Genomic DNA, 18105 nt, shown 5'->3' with positions numbered 1-18105 from the left:
GGGGAGGAAATCACGAAATCGAGATCTCAAACCTGGACAAATCCGCAGTAATGTGTCCAGGGACTTGGAGTCCCAAGCACAGATATTAACTGGGAGGGGGAACCTTGGAAGGAAGCATTTGTTTTCCAAAAACAACAACAGAGGAGCCAGCATTTTGCGAGGGACAGTCATCCATGCACAGGAAGCGGGTGGGAAGGCCTGGCCTTTGGCCCTGAGCAGCCTGGGAAGGTTTGAAATGGGCGCTTTCTCACCTCTGCTCATTACCAAGGTGGCCCTCCCAGATTGTGGTCAACATCTATGTTTATTTCTCATTCACTTTCATTGTCTATGTATGGACACCCCCCTTCCTCACCCCGTACATTTACTTATTCTCTGCCTGCAGCAGAGACAAGACTGGGAATGGATGAAGGGGGGCATAACTGCATCCATGCTTGTCAATGAAATCATGTTAATCCAGCCAGAGCTGACTAAATTTGGAAGAAGTGACATGCTTGGGATGGGTGAAAATCACTTTTGTCCCATCTGTCCAAGCTTTTGTAGCTATTATTAATAGAGTGACTAATATTGCCGGGGTCACGTATGCTGCTCCCAGGAGCCTATAAGGACTTTAGCTTATGAGTCCTAACCATGCAAGTGGATGCTGTGGACTTCCAGGAAGTCATACCTTTTCAGGAAAGTAGGCTCAGAGCTCCCGTCGTGTCCAAACCAGGAGTAATAAATGTCGCAGAGGGCGGTTGTAAGGAGCAGTCACGATGCCTAGCGTAGAGGCACGTGCAACACAAGATGACTGTTGTTACTGTCGTTGGTGTGCTGGTTCCTCTGTGGAGTGTGTTGGGCAGCACAGTTGGCACCGGATCGGGGCTGCTCCTTCCTGCGAGTTCCCTTCACAGCCAACATCTGCAGTTTGGGGGAGAGCACAGGCCCAGTCCCTTAAATCTGCCAAGCCAGCCAGAAGCCCAGACACAGAATCAGTGGAGAGGTGGGAACAGATGGCCTTTGGACTATGTGCTGGGGGATTTCTGTTTCCTATAGCATGAGTCCTTGGGGCGTCCGTAAACGTAATGGCTCCATGTGCGAAGTCTGTGATGCCGTCACTGGGAAAGCCAGCAGGAAGACTGCTCAGGCCCCCAGCACGGGAGGGACAGCTTGAAGGCGTCCATTTCAAAGGATAGACAGCAGGTGTGACAAGTGGTGACCGTGAGTTCTGCTCCTAGCTCGAACCCCATGAATCTGGGGTGCTTTGATTCATATCTTAGCCTATGTTCCAAAACAAAGACTTGAGATGGGTTACAACCAGAAGCATAAGTACAAATGGATCATTTTTTAAAAGGACACATAAAAAAGAATCATGTAATGGAGGGGTAAGGAGGGAAGTACAGGGAAACAATGACAATTAAAATAAAAAATAAGAGTGATTAAGGCAAGTGAGACAAATTTCATTCTGAGTTTCCTGGTAGCCAAGGCAGAAAGGACCGTGGCTCACATACTCCATAGAAATGAGCATCTGTTTTTTGAGAGGAGGCAAACTTGTTCCTGTTGTTAAAGCCTAATTGTTATATAAAATACATGAATAATGTAAGGGACATTTTTTTCAGTAATGAGTTCATACAGGGTTCTGGAATTTTCTTTGTATGACCATTTCTTAATTGATTCTGGGTTAAAACTGAGGATGTAATGTTCAACTGTAGTTCAGGGAGGATTGTATTACACAGTAATGTAGGTAAATTTCTGATGAGGTAACTTGATCCAAAGATAAAGGTTAGCCATTCTGACAGGTATGTGGTGGTATCTCATTGTGGTTTTAATTTGCATTTCTCTGATTAGTGACATGGAGCATCTTTTCATATGTCTATTGGCCAACTCTATGTCCTCTTTGGAGAAATGTCTGTTCAGGGCCTCTGCCCATTTTTTAATTGGATTGTTGTTGTTTTTTTCATTTGTTTGTTTTGTTTTGGTGTCAAGTTATACGACTTCTTTATATATTTTGGATATTAACCCCTTATCAGATATATCATTGGTGACTATCTTCTCCCATTCAGTAGGCTGTCTTTTCATTTTATTGGTGGTTTCCTTTGCTGTGTAAAAACTTTTGGTTTGATGTTGTCCCGTTTGTTTATTTTTTTCTTTTGTTTCCCTTGAATGTCAATTATAATTAGAAAAAAAAATGATGAAGGTTAGAGTAGAAGTATCATTCATACTTTAATTATCTCCATGGAATCCATGTTTTGATATATTTTAATTTACTAAATTGCAATTATTAAAAAATAATTCATCTTCCCTTTTTAATTAACTGAAAACATACATAACTGCCACTAAGAATTTTCCGGTCAGTGTGAGAAAATTGGTGTTACCTTGATAAACTAATATAATTAGTTATATTATATTAGTTAAAAAGCAAAGAAGCTTGACAGTTTAGTTAGCCTGAGTGGCCCCTTAGGAGGGAAATATTAATTCCATTGAGCTTTGTCAGTGATCGGAAGTTGTTCTCAGTTGCCTATTATTGCCTCTCTGGAGATTTTGATTTAGTAACCATGACTTTTGCAAAAATTCCTTAGGAAGACCCTCCCCCTGGCTCATGGTGCCCACCCATGAGCTTCAGGGACTTGGCCTGACCAGGATTGCAGTACCTCTTGTTTCTCAGTTATTCAGATTTGAGGCTTGTATATTCAAGGTTCTCCAGAGAAACAGAACCAACAGGGTGTGTGTGTGTGTGTGTGTGTGTGTGTGTGTGTGTGTGTGTGTGTTATTTATTATAAGGAATTGGCCCAAGTCATTTCAGAGGTTGAGAAGTCCCAAGGTTTGCAATTGGCAGGATGGAGACCCTGGAGAGCTAATGGTGTAGTTCTAATCCAAATGCCGGCAGGCTCAAGAACCAGGTAGACGCCATGTTTTGGTTTGAGCCCAAAGGGAGGAAAAGACCAATGTCTCAGTTCAGCAGGAAGGCAGGAAGAGCTCTCTCTTATTCGTGGGAGATCAGACTTTTTGTTCTATTTAGACCTTCAACTGATTGGATGAGGCCCACCCACCTTAGTGAGGGCAATCGGCTTGACTCAGTCTACCCATCCAAAAACACCCTCACAGATATACCTAGAATAATGTTGGACCAAATATCTGGGTACCCTATATCCCAGTCAAGTTGATGCATAAAATTAACCATCACAAGGCTTATACTTTTAAGGTCCATAATTCTCTTTGTAGTGGGTTGAACAGTGGTGTCCAATAAGATATGCCCCAGCCTTAACCCTGGAACTTGTGAATGTGATCTTATTTGGGAAGAGGGCCTTTGCAGATGTAATTAGCTAAGGATCTCAAGATGAGATCATCCTGGACTTAGGGTAGACCCAACAGGTGTCCTTATGAGAGAAAGGCAGAAGGAGATTTGGGCCACTCAGACACACAGGGCAGATGGCCATGTGAAGATGGAGGCAGAGGTTGGAGTGATATAGCCCCAAGTCAAGGAATGCCTGGGCCATCAGAAGCTGGAAGAGGCAAGGAAGCTTTTTCTCTTACAGCCATTGGAGGGAACACAGCCTTGCCCACGTCTGTGTTTCAGACTTGTGGCTTTCACAACTGTGAAAGAATAAGTTTTGTTGTTTCAGGCCACACAGTTTATGGTAGTTTGTTATGGCAATACTAGGAAATGAATACACTTTTCCTCTGGGCAGGAAGCACGAAGCAGACAATTTAAGACCTGGGTCTCTGGTAGGCTTGTTGCCTTTCTCTGCATCCCAGAATCTATTTTGCATCTTCTACAATTGTTTGAGATAGGCTTGTTCACTTTTTGGTGCTGGGTCTGTGGTTGTCTGCAGAAGTCTTTGTGCAAGTATCTTCCTGCACGGCCTTGGCATGTCTCCATCTAGTTCACATTCCTGCTCGGATGAGATTGGAGAGTCTTGGGAGAAGCTCACCTTAGCTTGCGTGGTGGAAGGAGACCTGGGGTGGCTAAGAAAAGCTGCTTATTTGAATCAACAATCATTTCTGCATTTATGCTTCTATTTCCAAAGATAATCACTGGTTTGATTAACTTAAAGCTTCTGCCTGGGTAAGGGGTACCTATAAAATAAGGATGTTAGCATGTTTTAAAGTTTGCCCACATTTCATATTTCTTACATTTGAGATTAAGGAGAAAGGTTCATAAAACCACTCTCAACAATATCAATCAAAACAAAATATCTTAAAAAAACAAACAAACAAAAAACTAGGGGCAGCCAGTTAGCTCAGTTGGTTAGAGCACGATACTTGTGACACCAGGGTTGCAGGTTCGATCCCCGCATGGGCCAGTGTGAGCTGCATCCTCCCCAACTAGATTGAAACAACTACTTGACTTGGAGCTGATGGGTCCTGGAAAAACACACTTAAAATAAATTTTAAAAAATGCTTTAAAAAAAGCCTAAAAAACTATTAAATATAGATAAAAGTTGATAAATAATTAAATTGAGTTTTAAATATAACTGGTACTTCCTATGGGCTGTGCTGTTTGATAAGATCCTTACATGCATTATTTTGTTTTTATCCTCACAATGACTATGTGAGGTAGGTACACTAGCCTTAGCCCCATTTTATAGATGAGGAAACCAAGGTTCAGAGAGGTTAATAAACTTACCTAAGGTCACACAGCACAAAGGGGTTAGATCCAGGACTCAAACTCATTTCTGTCTGTCTCCAAAGCCATGCTTCTACCCTTTCACTTTACTGAAGAATCCTTAACTAGGGTTTGAGGTAGTGTGGTCTAGAACAGCCTTTCTTAAAGTGTATACTATAGAATGATAGTTTCTTGTTTTACCAAAAAAAAAAAAAATGTCTAACAAACTCTAGAAACACTAATTATTGCAATTTATTTGACCAGTTAAAAGTTCTGAGAAGGAGTGCAGTAAAGAAAATAGTTACATTTTGTTTAATTTGTTTCTTAGTGAACACTAGTAGGTTATTAATAGGTGTATTAATAGAAACCCTGGGAACCAATGATTAAAAGATATCCTGAGAACCAATGCTCTGGGAGAGTCCATCCAAGATTAAATAATGCTGGACTGGGAGAAGTAACACACTTAAATTTTTCTTTTGTCACTGCCATGGACCAGCCCAGGGAGTTATTTAACAGTCCTGGATTATAGCTTTCTCATCTGTAAAGTAAGGAGGTTGGGCCCTATATTCTCTGTCATAGCTTTAAAATGCTGTGGTCCACATGTAAACCAAATGACAATTTGTTCTTTCTCCATTGTTGACGATAGTGGAGGGACCTGAGGACAGATACCATTTGGGGTCATTCACACACCGATTGTGTCCAAATAGCTATTATTAGAGTAAAACTGTCCTACAACCGCCACCTCTGCAAGCTGTGTTTTAAATGAGGTGGTACACTTAGCCTGTGGATGCCTGTTCCTCACCTGGGGCTGCCCTTTGCGGCTGAGCCTGGTCACATGACTGCGTTTTTTCTGAGTTCTCCTGAACACGCCGGGCTGCTCACGTCCAAACTATGCCTCTCTGTGGTGCCTACATTGAGCTCCTGGATTCAGACTCTTGTCAAAAGGAGAGTAGTTGACTCTCTATTCCAGGTCCTGGAGCCTTTTCAAACGCTTTAAATATTTGCTGCTGGTCCTAGAATGATCTCCCCACGCTCCCTAGATAAACAATAAACAATAAACAAACTCAGCCTTTGTATCACAGCCCAAATCTCACTGCCCTGTGGACCCTCCTTTATTTCTTCAGCTGAACTGATCTCATCTTTACTTGTAGTCCGTAATTTTCATACCTGTTAGTTTTTCTTTAACTGCCTTGGATGCCTTCTTGTGTTTCCACATGTACTATAATCCCTGGGAGCAGAACTATAGTTTATTTCCTATGTATTCCCTGCAAACTAGATGATAGCTGCTCAATAAATACTAGAGTGATCGACTGATTGATGTCCAATCATTCTTGCTCCCCCAGACCCAGGCTCTTTTTGCGGCTGTGATTGTTGGTATAATAGCAGGGGTTTTAGCTCACAGCTGTGTACAGACCATGCAAAATTCAGGAACAGGCGAGGCACTTTTCCTCACCTTGACCAACTCCTTCCTTTATCAGGCAGTGCTTTAGGGCTATTTAGATGGTTTCGTGAATCCTTCCTGGTGATGAGAAAGCAAGAAGCAGAGAAAGACCATGAGTTTCATGAAGGATGGAGAACTTGTAGGTTCTGGGTCCTGGGCGGACGGTCACTGTCTACTCAGCCATCACAAGGTCTTTCAGGACAGATTCCTTTTATTATCATCAGCACTAACTTTCAAATGAACCAGAACTGTTGCTGTTTGCAGAGGGTTGGCTGTAGGTGGGGCCTTTCTCCTGTTGTCATTGTCTGTTCCTGAACATTTGTTTTTAATAGAGGCGCAGCTGAGAGGGGAGGGTTTATATTTGATATCTTTATGGGCTTTTTGGTGCATGCTCTTTGATTGCTATTGAAATCGGCTGGAAAGAGTGCAGAATACTTTGACTTCTTTTTTTTTCCTGTAATGCTTCTCATCTTCAAAAATCAGAAAAAAAATAATTGGTGCCACCTAAGTGTTGCGGTTTGAGTGAGGAACCTGAGATGGCATTCAGGCCTGGTATGACCACAGCGAAGCTGAAAATATGGAAATATAATGACACTTTCATTAACAGTGAAGCTGAAAAAAGTGAAGCTGAAAATATGAAAATGTAAGGAGGAGTGAATTTTTTTTTTATTAAGTTGCTTTTAGACTCACAGTTAAAAGACATTGAAATAGAAGTGGTGGTTTTCTTTCTTAAAGCCTCACTTGTGTCTATCTGAATTGGGGTAGCATATGCCAGGTTGGGGCTGGCTGGGACCCAGGCACTGGACCCAGTGCTGGTGGGGCTGAGAGTGGGGTATAGGGCATAGGCTGACCATTGAATGCATCGTCCAAGGTTGGGCCCTTTGAGAGTGAAAGAGCTATTGATAACCATGCCAGCATGCAGTTGTAAGCTGGGACTTTCCTGAGTAACTGGGATATGTGGTCGCTCTCCATGGTTGCCCAGCTTGGCCATGGCTGCCTGTGTGGATGTATGGGGAAGGGCTGGCAGGAGGGGAGAGGCAGAGAAGCAGTCAGGGGCATTTGAGGCTCATGGGCAGAGCTCTTCTTACCAGTAAAAACCGGTGTCAGCGGTGTGCTGGCTCATAACAGATCTCGAGATCTGATTATTACATTTTCAGGAGTTTTGAAAGCTGGTTGTTATACCAGTGATAGCTTGCAATTGGCCACAGTGGGTATGCAATAGTCCCCCCTTATCCGTGATTCTGTTTTCTGTAGTTTTAGCTATCTACGTACAACCGCAGTTTGAAAATACTAAATGGAAAGTTCCCGAAATAAGCAATTCATAAGTTTTAAATTGCACACTGTTCTGGGTAGCGTGATGAAATCTCACACCATCCCACTCTGTCCCGCCCAGGACATGAATCATCCCTTTGTCCTACCTCTCCACGCTATGTATGCTCCCTGCCCATCAATCACTTAGTTGTCGGCTCAGTTATCAGTACAATAAGGGTGTGTGTGTGTGTGTGTGTGTGTGTGTGTGTGTGTGTGTGAGAGAGAGAGAGAGAGAGAGAGAGAGCATGCGCATTCACATAATTTTTATTATAGTATCTTGTTAAAATTGTTCTATTTTATTATTGTTAATTTCTTATTGTGCTAATTTATAAGTTAAACTTTAGCATCATAGGTATGTATGTATAAGAAGAAACATAGTATATATAAGGGCTTAATACTATTGGCAGTTTCAGATACCCACTGGGGGTCTTGGAACATATCCCCTATGGATAAGGGGCAGGGGCTTTTACATCATAGAAATCAGCACATGTTACAAATCAGCCACCCAGACCCCTCACCCAGGGTGGTGGGTGAGTGTTTTCCAGTACATGGATAAGAGCACTGAACAGGGGAACGTTTGAGTGGCAAGGCAGGGTGGGACCATCGACCAGATCTGCCCCATGGGGGGCAAGGTCAAACCTGAGGGTGTTATGTGATTCCTGACATGGACATTAAAGGTCTATTGGTCAGAGAGGAGCCAGAAATGGCAGCGTCTATGTCAGGGACTCTAAATGGATGCTGTGTCTGCCACTTCTGATACAGAAATTGATTTCCCACCTCTCATCACTGGCTGACTCTGCTCAGCCACACTGGCCTCCTTGCTGTTCCCACAAAATGCCACACGTTTCCATCGCAGGACCTTTTTGCTTGCCCTTCCCTCTACCTGGAGACCCTCTCCAGATACCCGTAGAACTTGCCCCTGCACTTCACTGGGGTCTCAGCTTCAATGTCCCCTCCTCAGGCAGGCCTCCTGACCACCCTGTATGAGGCGAGCCCCCACTCCCCCACCACTCTGCATTCCTTTCTCTCTTTTTTATCCCTAACACTCAGCACTTCCCCTACTGAGTCGCATGTTTGTATCTTTGTTTGTTGTCTGTATCCCCACTACACTGGCAGCTCCATGAGGTAGGGATTTCGTCTGGCTGTCAGCAACACCTAGAACAGGGCCTGGTATAGAGCAAGTGTTAAATCAACATTTGCTGATGAATGAAAGAACGGGTCACACCCCCCTGACCTAATCCACTGGTGGTGGCTTGCCGGAGAGTGATGCTGAGATGGGCCCTGAGGCCCCCTCCAAGGGCATTAGGAAGGCGTGTGGTGACCACTTAGGGCTGCTGCAGGGTGAGGGGTGGCTGCACAGTGGTAGATGTATCTTAGTAGCCCTCCCTGCTCTGGGTCTCCTTTAGTTACCAAAAAACATGTAGAAAGAGTCTAATTGTACCTGGAAGGGGGCTAGGTTGTGTATAAGGGTTCCTAACCCTTTGAAAGTTCACATTTTCCTTCTATCCATCCATCCATCCCTCTATCCATCCAATGAATATTTATTTAGTATCACTATGTATGAGATACTCTGCTGGGGCTGGTATTCTGTGGGGACTGTACTGGTCCTGGCCCCATGTGGCTTCAGTGTGGTGAGGATTCATTTGTTAGATAGCTGGCTACGAGCTGGGAGGCATCCACAGAAGAAAAAGAGCTAGGTGGACAGAGAGCCAACCAGAGGAAACTAATTTAGATGGGGGGCAGGGTGCGGGAAGGTGCCATTGGAGCTGAGACCTGAGGGCTGAATAGGAGTTTGCCAGGTAGGGAGGGCAGGTGAGAACCTTCCCAGAAGAGGGAAGGACCTGTCCTCCAGCCCCAAGGTAAGAAAACCCTGACCTGTGTGTGGAACTGAGAGGAGGCCAGTGTGCGTGCAGCATAGAGGCTGCGGCAGCCGCAGGAGGCACAGCTTGTAAGGGCCTAGTCAGCCATGTAAATAGTTTGGATTTTATCCCACATTTTTAAAGTCAGCGAAGATTCATTCATGGGTAGAAGACATACTGAGACAGAATTAAAAACCTTAAGTGAATACAGAGTTAGACATCAGAGCATGTGCATTTTATAAATACATTACTGTCTGCACTCAGCATTGCTATAGACAGGAAATCGACCTGTCGGCATAGGTAGGGATGACGAGACTGGTCAGCTTCTTGCTGTGCAATCAGAGCCTGCCTTTGGGCTCTAGGATGCAGCTGATCTCAGCAGCTCTTAGTGCTGTGTGCATTTTGATTGGTGAATGGCTTAGCAGTCATTCGCAAGGGTCAAGGCGCTTATGCGTGGAACTTCTCAGGTCCGGTTTCACGCAGGAGTGAGTATGTGCGCTTGTCCCGCCCTCTGCCCTCCCAGGCACCAACGGGGGATGAGAGCAGTGGACAAACAAACGCTGCGGCATCTTTAGCTTCTGTTCCTCATAACTTCTTTCATGCATGGGCTTTCACCTTGCAGTGCGGCCATCCACTCTGTGCACCTCTCTGTGTCTGAGCCTTTTGACGTTAAAGGTGTGTAGGTGGGTGTGATGATAAACTTTAGCTCAGCTCTGCCTCTCAAAATGAGCACGATACTGTAAAGAATAACCGTCGACCCTCAGCTACCCAGTGACTGGAGGAGCAGAGGAAAGCACAAGTAAATTAAAAGAGACAGCTAATCTGAATTCATGTCTGGTGGGCTGTGGGGTGTTAGCGGCACACATGTCCACAGCTGGGTTCACTCTCCATCTTTATGCTTCATCTGTGTTCTTCCTGGTGATTTTTTCCTGCCAGTTGCAGGGAGAGACCCTCCTGGTCACTGTAGGGAAGTGACTCATGGGTAATCAAGATGATATTGTTTATATCTCATAGTGTTGCCCATCTCCCTTGATCTCTGGGGTCATTGGATTGCTAATTGTTTATCTGACATTGGGCACGTTAGTAAGCTGTGCCTCAGTTTCTTTCTCTGTAAAAGGGGGCTAGTAACAGGTATGTGTCCATGACAGACATCACTATAGCTTTGGCTCCCTGCAACCCAGAAAGGAACATGATTCCAATGTAGGAAGCAAACAAACCAGCCCTCAGACCACACTGCTGTGCCCCTCTGGAGGGGAGAGGCAGAGTGAGACAAGGGGAAAAAAGAAGTAAGAAGAGAAGGCATCTCAGTAAATCTCATAGCTGTGACAATGAGGCCAAAGCGAGCCTTTATGAGAACCACATTTGAGCCCTGGAATACAAAATAAGAGCAACATACTTTAAAAATTATTTATGATTTTAAGCACATGAAAGGCGTATCATGTACCCAGGGAGGGCATGATGGGGAACAGCTGGCTAACATGTGTCTTACCGTTTCTGAGGATGTTCCTAATTCTCTGATGTCCAAGAATAACAGTAATAATGATGCCGCTGCTGATTGTATTAATAATAATAAAGAGGATCGGGTGGCTTTCCTGGATCCTGCTGAACACAAGGGAAGAGCCCAGGCTGCCGGGATTGGTGGGGGCTGGAGGGGAGCTTCAGCCTGCTGCTTTCTCGGGGGGTCATGGGGCCCTTCCAAGAATCAGAAGTTTAAGGAAAGAGCCTGGATAAGGGAATTGGGAAACCTGGGTTGCAGGCCTGGTTTCACCATGGACTCGGGCGACTCCCTGCCCTCTGAGTCTCAGTTTTCTCATCTGTAAAATAGCAATGTTAACGCTACTTGACAGGCACACCTTGCAGAGTTTTTGTGGCCTCCTGAAATAGTGCCTGTGGAAGGAAGGGCGGGGTGCATTGCAGAGCATTCTCTATATGGAAGGTGCCCCATCATCTTTGTACTTCTCCAGCACCAAGCTCAGTGTCTGGCATCCAGGAAGTGCCTAGAAATATCCATGCTGTGAATGAATGTGTCTTCTTCATTACATGTTTAAAGCCGTAGAGTATTAGACTTGGACAATACTTTACAAGCCATTGAATCCACTCCTCTCTGTTATGGTTTGTTAGGTGGGTCAGGAGCAGTGCTAAATCTTGGACTAATTAACCCCACTACTGAGTTGACCTGAACACTCTATCCAGCGCTCTGGCAATGATGAAATTTTCCATTCTGGCTGGTGGCAATAGGTGCTATTCCCAATCCTTTCAGTCTTGGGTAGTTTCCTGACACCCAAGAGGGACTTTTTGCAGATCTCTGGTGTTCTTTGTGAAGTTTTCTCTTGGGTATCTGTCCTGTGAACTCCAGTTACCCTGGTCTCCCCAGACTTAAAGTTCTGTCTCCACAGCTCAGGAAATTTGCTGGCTTTTGCCTATTTCCCCTTCCTGCATTGGGGCGTAGAGACTCTCTCAAGGTGGGGAGCTGGAGCAATCATAGACTTACCTTGTTTGTTTCCTGTCTCTCAGAAACTCCTTGTCTGATGTCCAGTAGCTTGAAAACTGTTGTCCTATTGTGTTCGGGCTGCTATAACAAAATAGAACAGGTCTGGTGGCTTATAAACAATAGAAATTGTCTGAGACCAAGGTCCAGCATGGTCAGGTGAGGGGCCGCTTCCTGGTTCCTAGCTGATGCCTTCTACTGTGTCCTCCCATGGCGGAAGGGGCTAGGGGGCGTCCTTCTGTGGGGTCTCTTTTATAAAAGCACTAATCCCATTCACAAGGGCTCCCCCCTCATGACCTAGTCACCTCCTAATAGCATCACATTGGGGATTAGAATTTCAAGATATAAATTTGGGGAGGACGACACAAACATTCAGACCACAACAACCATTCTTCCTTCCTTCCTTCCTTCCTTCCTTCCTTCCTTCCTTCCTTCCTTCCTTTCTTTCTTTCCTTCCTTCCCCTCCCTTCCTTCCTTCCTTCCTTCCTTCCTTCCTTCCTTCCTTCCTTCCTTCCTTCCTTCCTTCCTTTCTTCCTTCCTTCCTTCCTTTCTTCCTAAATGCTTTGGTTGTTTCAGGTGGGGTAAATGTGGTCCCTGTTACTCCATCACAGTGGGAAATATGGGAAGTGGAAATTCCTCAGTTCTTTCAAGAGATGAAGAACCTGAGAGGGGGAGTGACTTGCTCAAAGTCACACAGCTAGTTTGTGTCAGCAAGGACCAGGACCCAGGTCATTCATCAACAGACATTATTGTGTTCCTGCTGTGTGCCAGGCACACGGGATGTGGTCCCTGCTCTATAGAAATTTACAGTCTGTTGGGGAGACAGATAAATGAACCAAGAATAAGAGAAGAACATGACACATTTTATGACACAGGTATTTGTTCACTGTGTACTAAGGAAGCATGACAGGAAGTGAGTGGCCAAGGAAGGTTTCCTGGAAAAGTTGATACTTGAGCCTCGTGATGAAGGAGAAGGAGGAGTAATCCAGGTGAAAACGGAGGGGAGAAGTTCGGGGAATAGATGCAACACATGAAAAGGCATGGAGATAGAAAGCAGGTCCTTTGTCCTCCAAGCCTACTGGCCATGGTATTGTGCCATGGGTCCACCCATTGTGTCTTATTGTGGGTATGTGTCTGGCTCCATCCTGCAAAAGTCCCCAAGTCTGGGAAATCTCTTTCCAGCATAAGTCGGCTGTGGTGTTTCAGCCTGGGCATTTTCTTTTGTGCTGGGTCTTGGTCAGGGCTGTGGAGTGGATGTTACCTGGAGGTTTCTGGTGGGACGCTGGCCTTCTACACCTACATTTTTCCTGGAAGCAGACAATATTACTCTCAGGGATTTGTAACACCCCTCCACCCCCCATCAAGAAACAGTCACAATTTATGCCTGTTTTTCTAAATGAGCTCTACCAGATCCACTTCCAAGATGAGAGTCAAGAACGGCTTGGAGGTTCTCAGCTAACCTTCTGCCAGAACAAAGCCTTCAGATAATTGCTTGGTTATTAATCTGTACCAACTGAATACATTCCTAACCTCTGCCAGGGCTGGGCTCCCGAGCGCCTTTGCACTGGGGAAGCCTTTCAGCCAGCCAGAGGCTTTAGGCTTTTGGCTTTTTTTCCAGCCTCGTTTATTTCTACCAAGATCTGTTACCTAATGGCTGTTCTGTCCCCAACCTGGGCTCCCCCAGTGGTAGCAACTGCTGTCATTCATGCTGGTGTCCCAGACATTTATCATTCATTCATTCACTCATTTAAGAATAGGAATCTCTGTCCTTCATGGAGGTTATGGTTTGGTGGAGCAGCTGTACGTTACTTAAATATCACTCAAATACATGTAAAATTACAACTGTGGCAAGTGCTATGAAGGAGAGGAATTTGGACCCATGAAATACTGTGAAAGGGGGACTTGACTCTGTCAGGAAGTTGGGGAAAGATTTCCCCTACAGGTGACAACTGAATGAGACCTCAGGTATGAACAGGAATTGGTGAAGAGGGAGGGAGGAGAGGAAGCGTGTAGAGTGCTCAGCTACCGGAAAGACTGCAAGAGGGCCAGCTGCTAGGTGCAGTGAGGAAGGGGCTGTGGGGCCAGGACCATGGGGAGGCTTCCAGAGAGTCCCATGAGCTGTGTTAAAAATGTTGGTCTTTATCAGAAGAGTGATGGATAATTGTTGAAGGCTTTTTCCTAAGGAGGTGACATGATTAAATTTTTGCTTCAGAAACATCACTGTGGATCCAATATGGAGACTGAATTAGAAGTGGACCAGAGTAGGGTTGCCAGATAAAACACAGGATGCCTAGTTACCGTCAAATTTCGGATAAACAGTGAATACTTTTTTAGTATAAATATGTCCCAAATATTTCATGGGACATATTAATCCTAAAAATTATTGTTGTTCTTGTATAATTTTTAAGTATGTCCAAATATTGCATGGGACATACTTATACTGAAAAAATATTTATTGTTTATCTGCAATTCAAATTTAACTGGACATCTTATATTTTTATTTGTTAGATCTGGCAACTATAAGCAAGAGAAAATGTAGGGTGACCATTTATTGCTGTAGGTGAAGGCTCGTTAGAATAGGAAACCAGAAGTGGAAATGGAGAGAAGTGGACAAATGGAGAAATACCCTTGGTTGGTCCAAGTCTGTCATTCCAAGGCATCTGGAAGGCAGAGTCCATCAGCGTTCCTCCCGCTCTGAAACTTTAATTTCCATGCACATGCCATTTAAAGACACATGGTTATGGGTGTGATTAGTACACTGCAATCTCAGTGCAGGGTCCAGGCCTGATAAGACCCTGCCCTAAATGACCCGTGAGACGTGTGCTGGGACAATATCATCTACCTGACCCGGTCCCTCCAGGCCCAAAGATGCCCGAGGGGTGGACTCTGCATTGCAGTGACTAATGTGTGTGAAGGAGAGATTTGGCAGAGGCAACACTGTAAATGGCACATTGCTTTTTACCCACGATAACTGTGTTGTAGCTAATGAAGCTGGAGGATAAAGCAGTGGACATAGGCTTTGCCAGGCAGTTCAGATGCTGCAGCATTTATTATCTGATCTACACTATCTGTGTGATCTTGACTGAGATGCTTGGCTTTGCAGTGTGTTTCAGATTAGTGCTAATGTACATCAAGAGCCAGGCACATCGGTCCTGCTTACTAAATGGTATGTGCTCCTAGAAATACACAACCCTCTTGTTTCAGAGAGCTGGCTCATTCTTCTTACACAACCCCACTCGATTATCTTCTCGATTCACAGCTCTGGTTGTGTCATTGTTCAAACCCTTCACTGACTTCCCATTACCTTGTGCAGCACAATCTCCATGCACTGATCTCATCTTGCCTTTCTGCCATGACTGTCACTGTGTCCCCATCAGAACCCCGTACTCCAAACAAACCAGGCCATTTAATCCTTCTTAAACCTGCCTCAAACTTCTATACTTTTTTGTTTGTCTGGAATGTCTTTGCCTGTATCTGTTCAGATCTTATTCGTTAGAAGTATTTATAAGGTAATGTTAATAGAAGTATGATCAAATAGGATAAAGCATGTGTACAAAATAAAATAAATGCCCATCACTAGTGAAATGACAAAACAAATTAGGATTCACGTCTACTGCGTAATATTTTGCATTCATTAGGTAGCTCTACAAATATCTATCTATCTATCTATCTATCTATCTATCTATCTATCTATCTATCTATCTCTATAGATAGGTATAGATATAGATAGATATAGATATAGATATAGATAGGTATAGATAGATAGATAGATAGATAGATAGATAGATAGATAGATAGATAGATTGTTAAGTGAAGAAAAGCAAATTGTGGAACCATATGTGAAATATAATCACAGTTTAGGAAGGGATTCAGTTATACATGTACTTCGGAAAGAGTTGGGATAAAACATACTCAAATTGTTAATAGAAATTTCCTCTGGAGAGGAGGATGGGATTGGGTTGGAAGTGAAAAGAAACTGTTAACATTTAGTTAATATACTTCTGTGTTTTTGGTTTGTTTGTTTACTAGAACTGTCTCAATTTTGTAACTGAAATTAAATCAAAATGCATAGAAAAATTTATTAGAAGAAATAAACTGTGGTTATGTTTTGGTTGTTAGATTGGGGAGGTTCTTTCCCTCCCCTTAACATCATTATTTTATTAAAGAATGAAATGATAGCAAAGGAAAGTTTTCTTTCTGTTACAGTCCAATAGAAACACTACGCCCTCTATGACACATTTTTCTGATTCCTCAACTGGATGTGCTGTCTCCTTTCTTTGAACCCTCAAAGCACTTTGTATGTCTTTTGGGGCTTTTATCTCTGTCTATCTTAGAAGTTTTTCATACATGTTTTACTGCCTGTCTACATTTAAGCAACTCGAGGATATCGTGATAGTGAAGAAAACTGGCTTTTAAGTCAGAAAATCTGGATGATGGCTCTTGTTCTGATTATCTATCACAGTATGACAAATTAGCCCAAACGTAGTAACTTAAAACAGTCATTTTATTCTGTCTTAGGAGTTTTGGGTCAGGAACTTAAGCAGAGCTGCGTTGGGTGATTCTTCTGCTCCATGTGGTCACATACCTTATGACTGAGGTCACTTGGTGGGATTTAGCTTGGGGTTGAGCTGGACAGGCGAGTCCAAGAAGGCTTCCCTCACATGCCTGAAGCTAGGCAGTACAGCTGGAAGGCTGGTCTCAATCTAGGCTTTTCCCTTTCTGCATCCTTTTAGCACCTCTCTGCAGACTTCTTACAGGTGGCTCAGGGCTGCAAGAGACCAAAGCGGGAGCTGCCTATCTTCTCTAAGGATGGAACTGGTATAGTGTCACTTCCACTGTACTGGTCAATCTGCCACAGAGCCCACCCAGATTTAAGAGGGTGGAAACAGAAATGCCACCTTTTGAAAGAATTTGTGTAAAAAATTACTGGTCATCATTAATCCGTCACAGCTTTGCTATGAGAAGTACAACCCCTGTGTCTCAGTGACTACATCTGTGAGTTAGAAAGACCAAAAACTATAATGTATGTGAAAGTACTCTGTGCTTATACTCGTATAAAGTTTTATGTACTATAAATATCAATGATTATCTTGGTACTAGCTCTATGCCTTACTCAAGGCAGATACTCATTAGATGTTTAGTATTTTGAAAGCAGACTCATTTATAAGATAGTTCCTAAGAGGAACACACAAAGAAAGTGATGCTACATGATGTAGTTGTGGAGTATAGACTTTGGATTAGGTTGACATGAGTTACATCTAAGCTGTCACCCAGTAACTATCTGTGTGACCTTTGCTGGCTCATCTCACCTTTCTAAGCCTTAATTTTCTCATAATATGAGACTAATATTGTCTATCTAGCTGGGTTGCTGTGAGCATTGGAGCAAATATGTATAAAGCGCTTAGTATGGTGACTGTCACATAGTAGGTCTTCTGTTTCCCTTAAGATGATATAACAAAATCGTTTAGAAAGTTTGGACTCCTCACTCATTTCTTTACACTGGTCACCTCCATTCACATCGAGGGGCCCAGAGCTCATGTCCTGGTGAAAGCAATGGGGAAAAGGAAGGACCCTATTTCTTGTTTCTCCCAGGCTCCTCCTCTCCCCAGAGTGGTCCCCTCCAGACGACCTGGACCTGGTGCAGCTTTGGTTGTGAAGTCACACTTGTCTGAATGTTGGGTGTGGCCTCCTTGCAGAGCTATGGTTCTGCCTGTTTTTCGCAGATGTACGAGATCAGATCAGAAGGCTCCATTACGAAGAAGTTCAACGAGATTCTGCAGAAGCTGAGCTCGCCCCTGAAGCCCAGGGTTCCAGAGCACAGTAACAACAGGATGAAAAACCTCTCCTACCCATTCTCCAGGGAGAAAATGTATCTGTGAGTATTAGAGTTGTGAGGGTATGGACGTGAGGGAGGATGGGAAGGAAAACCAAATACCACTCAGCTCATAAAGTGAGTGTCCCATGCTTAGGAGGTAGGGGAGGAAACGTGCATGCACGATGAACTATTTCCTGTGTCTTCTTCCCTAGGTGAGATTATCACAAATAGCTACTGACTATCACCCCGTGATATAGCTTATGGGGAAATCTGCCATTTCAGTCATTTTGCATGATGCATGGAGGCTCAGGGAGCAGACAGCCATAAACATTGGGACTCAGATACCTGTCTACCTTCTGTGGTGAAACCGTTCTGCCCAGTTCCAGTCTAATAGGGTTTCAACATACTGTGATAAACCAGAGAGAAGGTGGATAAAGCTTCTGGATTTCTGTACTTTCAACTGCCTACATGCACTTGTTGACTTTGAGGAGACTCCTTCCCTACACCCCACCCTGGAAGAGGGAATAAGAGCTCCTCACAGGGACGGCCATTTGTGAAACTGTTGGATAGGAGAGTCATGGTCGGGAAGTGGGCGCTGCAGCAGCCAAG

At 44.1% G+C, this 18105-nt stretch overlaps 1 protein-coding gene across 1 annotated transcript in view; it reads left to right on the top strand.

Moving 5' to 3' along the window:
- Nucleotides 1–18105, top strand: part of ANO2 (anoctamin 2) — a 309076-nt gene that overhangs the window by 81448 nt on the left and 209523 nt on the right. The window contains exon 5 of the mRNA XM_074326158.2: nucleotides 17405–17556. Within this exon, the coding sequence (XP_074182259.2) occupies nucleotides 17405–17556 (152 nt within the window). The remainder of the gene's footprint in view (nucleotides 1–17404; nucleotides 17557–18105) is intronic.

Source organism: Rhinolophus sinicus, chromosome 1, assembly GCF_057876585.1.
Source record: "Rhinolophus sinicus isolate RSI-liver-muscle chromosome 1, RSI-T2T, whole genome shotgun sequence".
Classification (NCBI taxonomy): Eukaryota; Metazoa; Chordata; class Mammalia; order Chiroptera; family Rhinolophidae; genus Rhinolophus; species Rhinolophus sinicus.
Note: the sequence above shows the minus strand (reverse complement) of the source record. Positions and strands in the feature narration are given on the sequence as shown.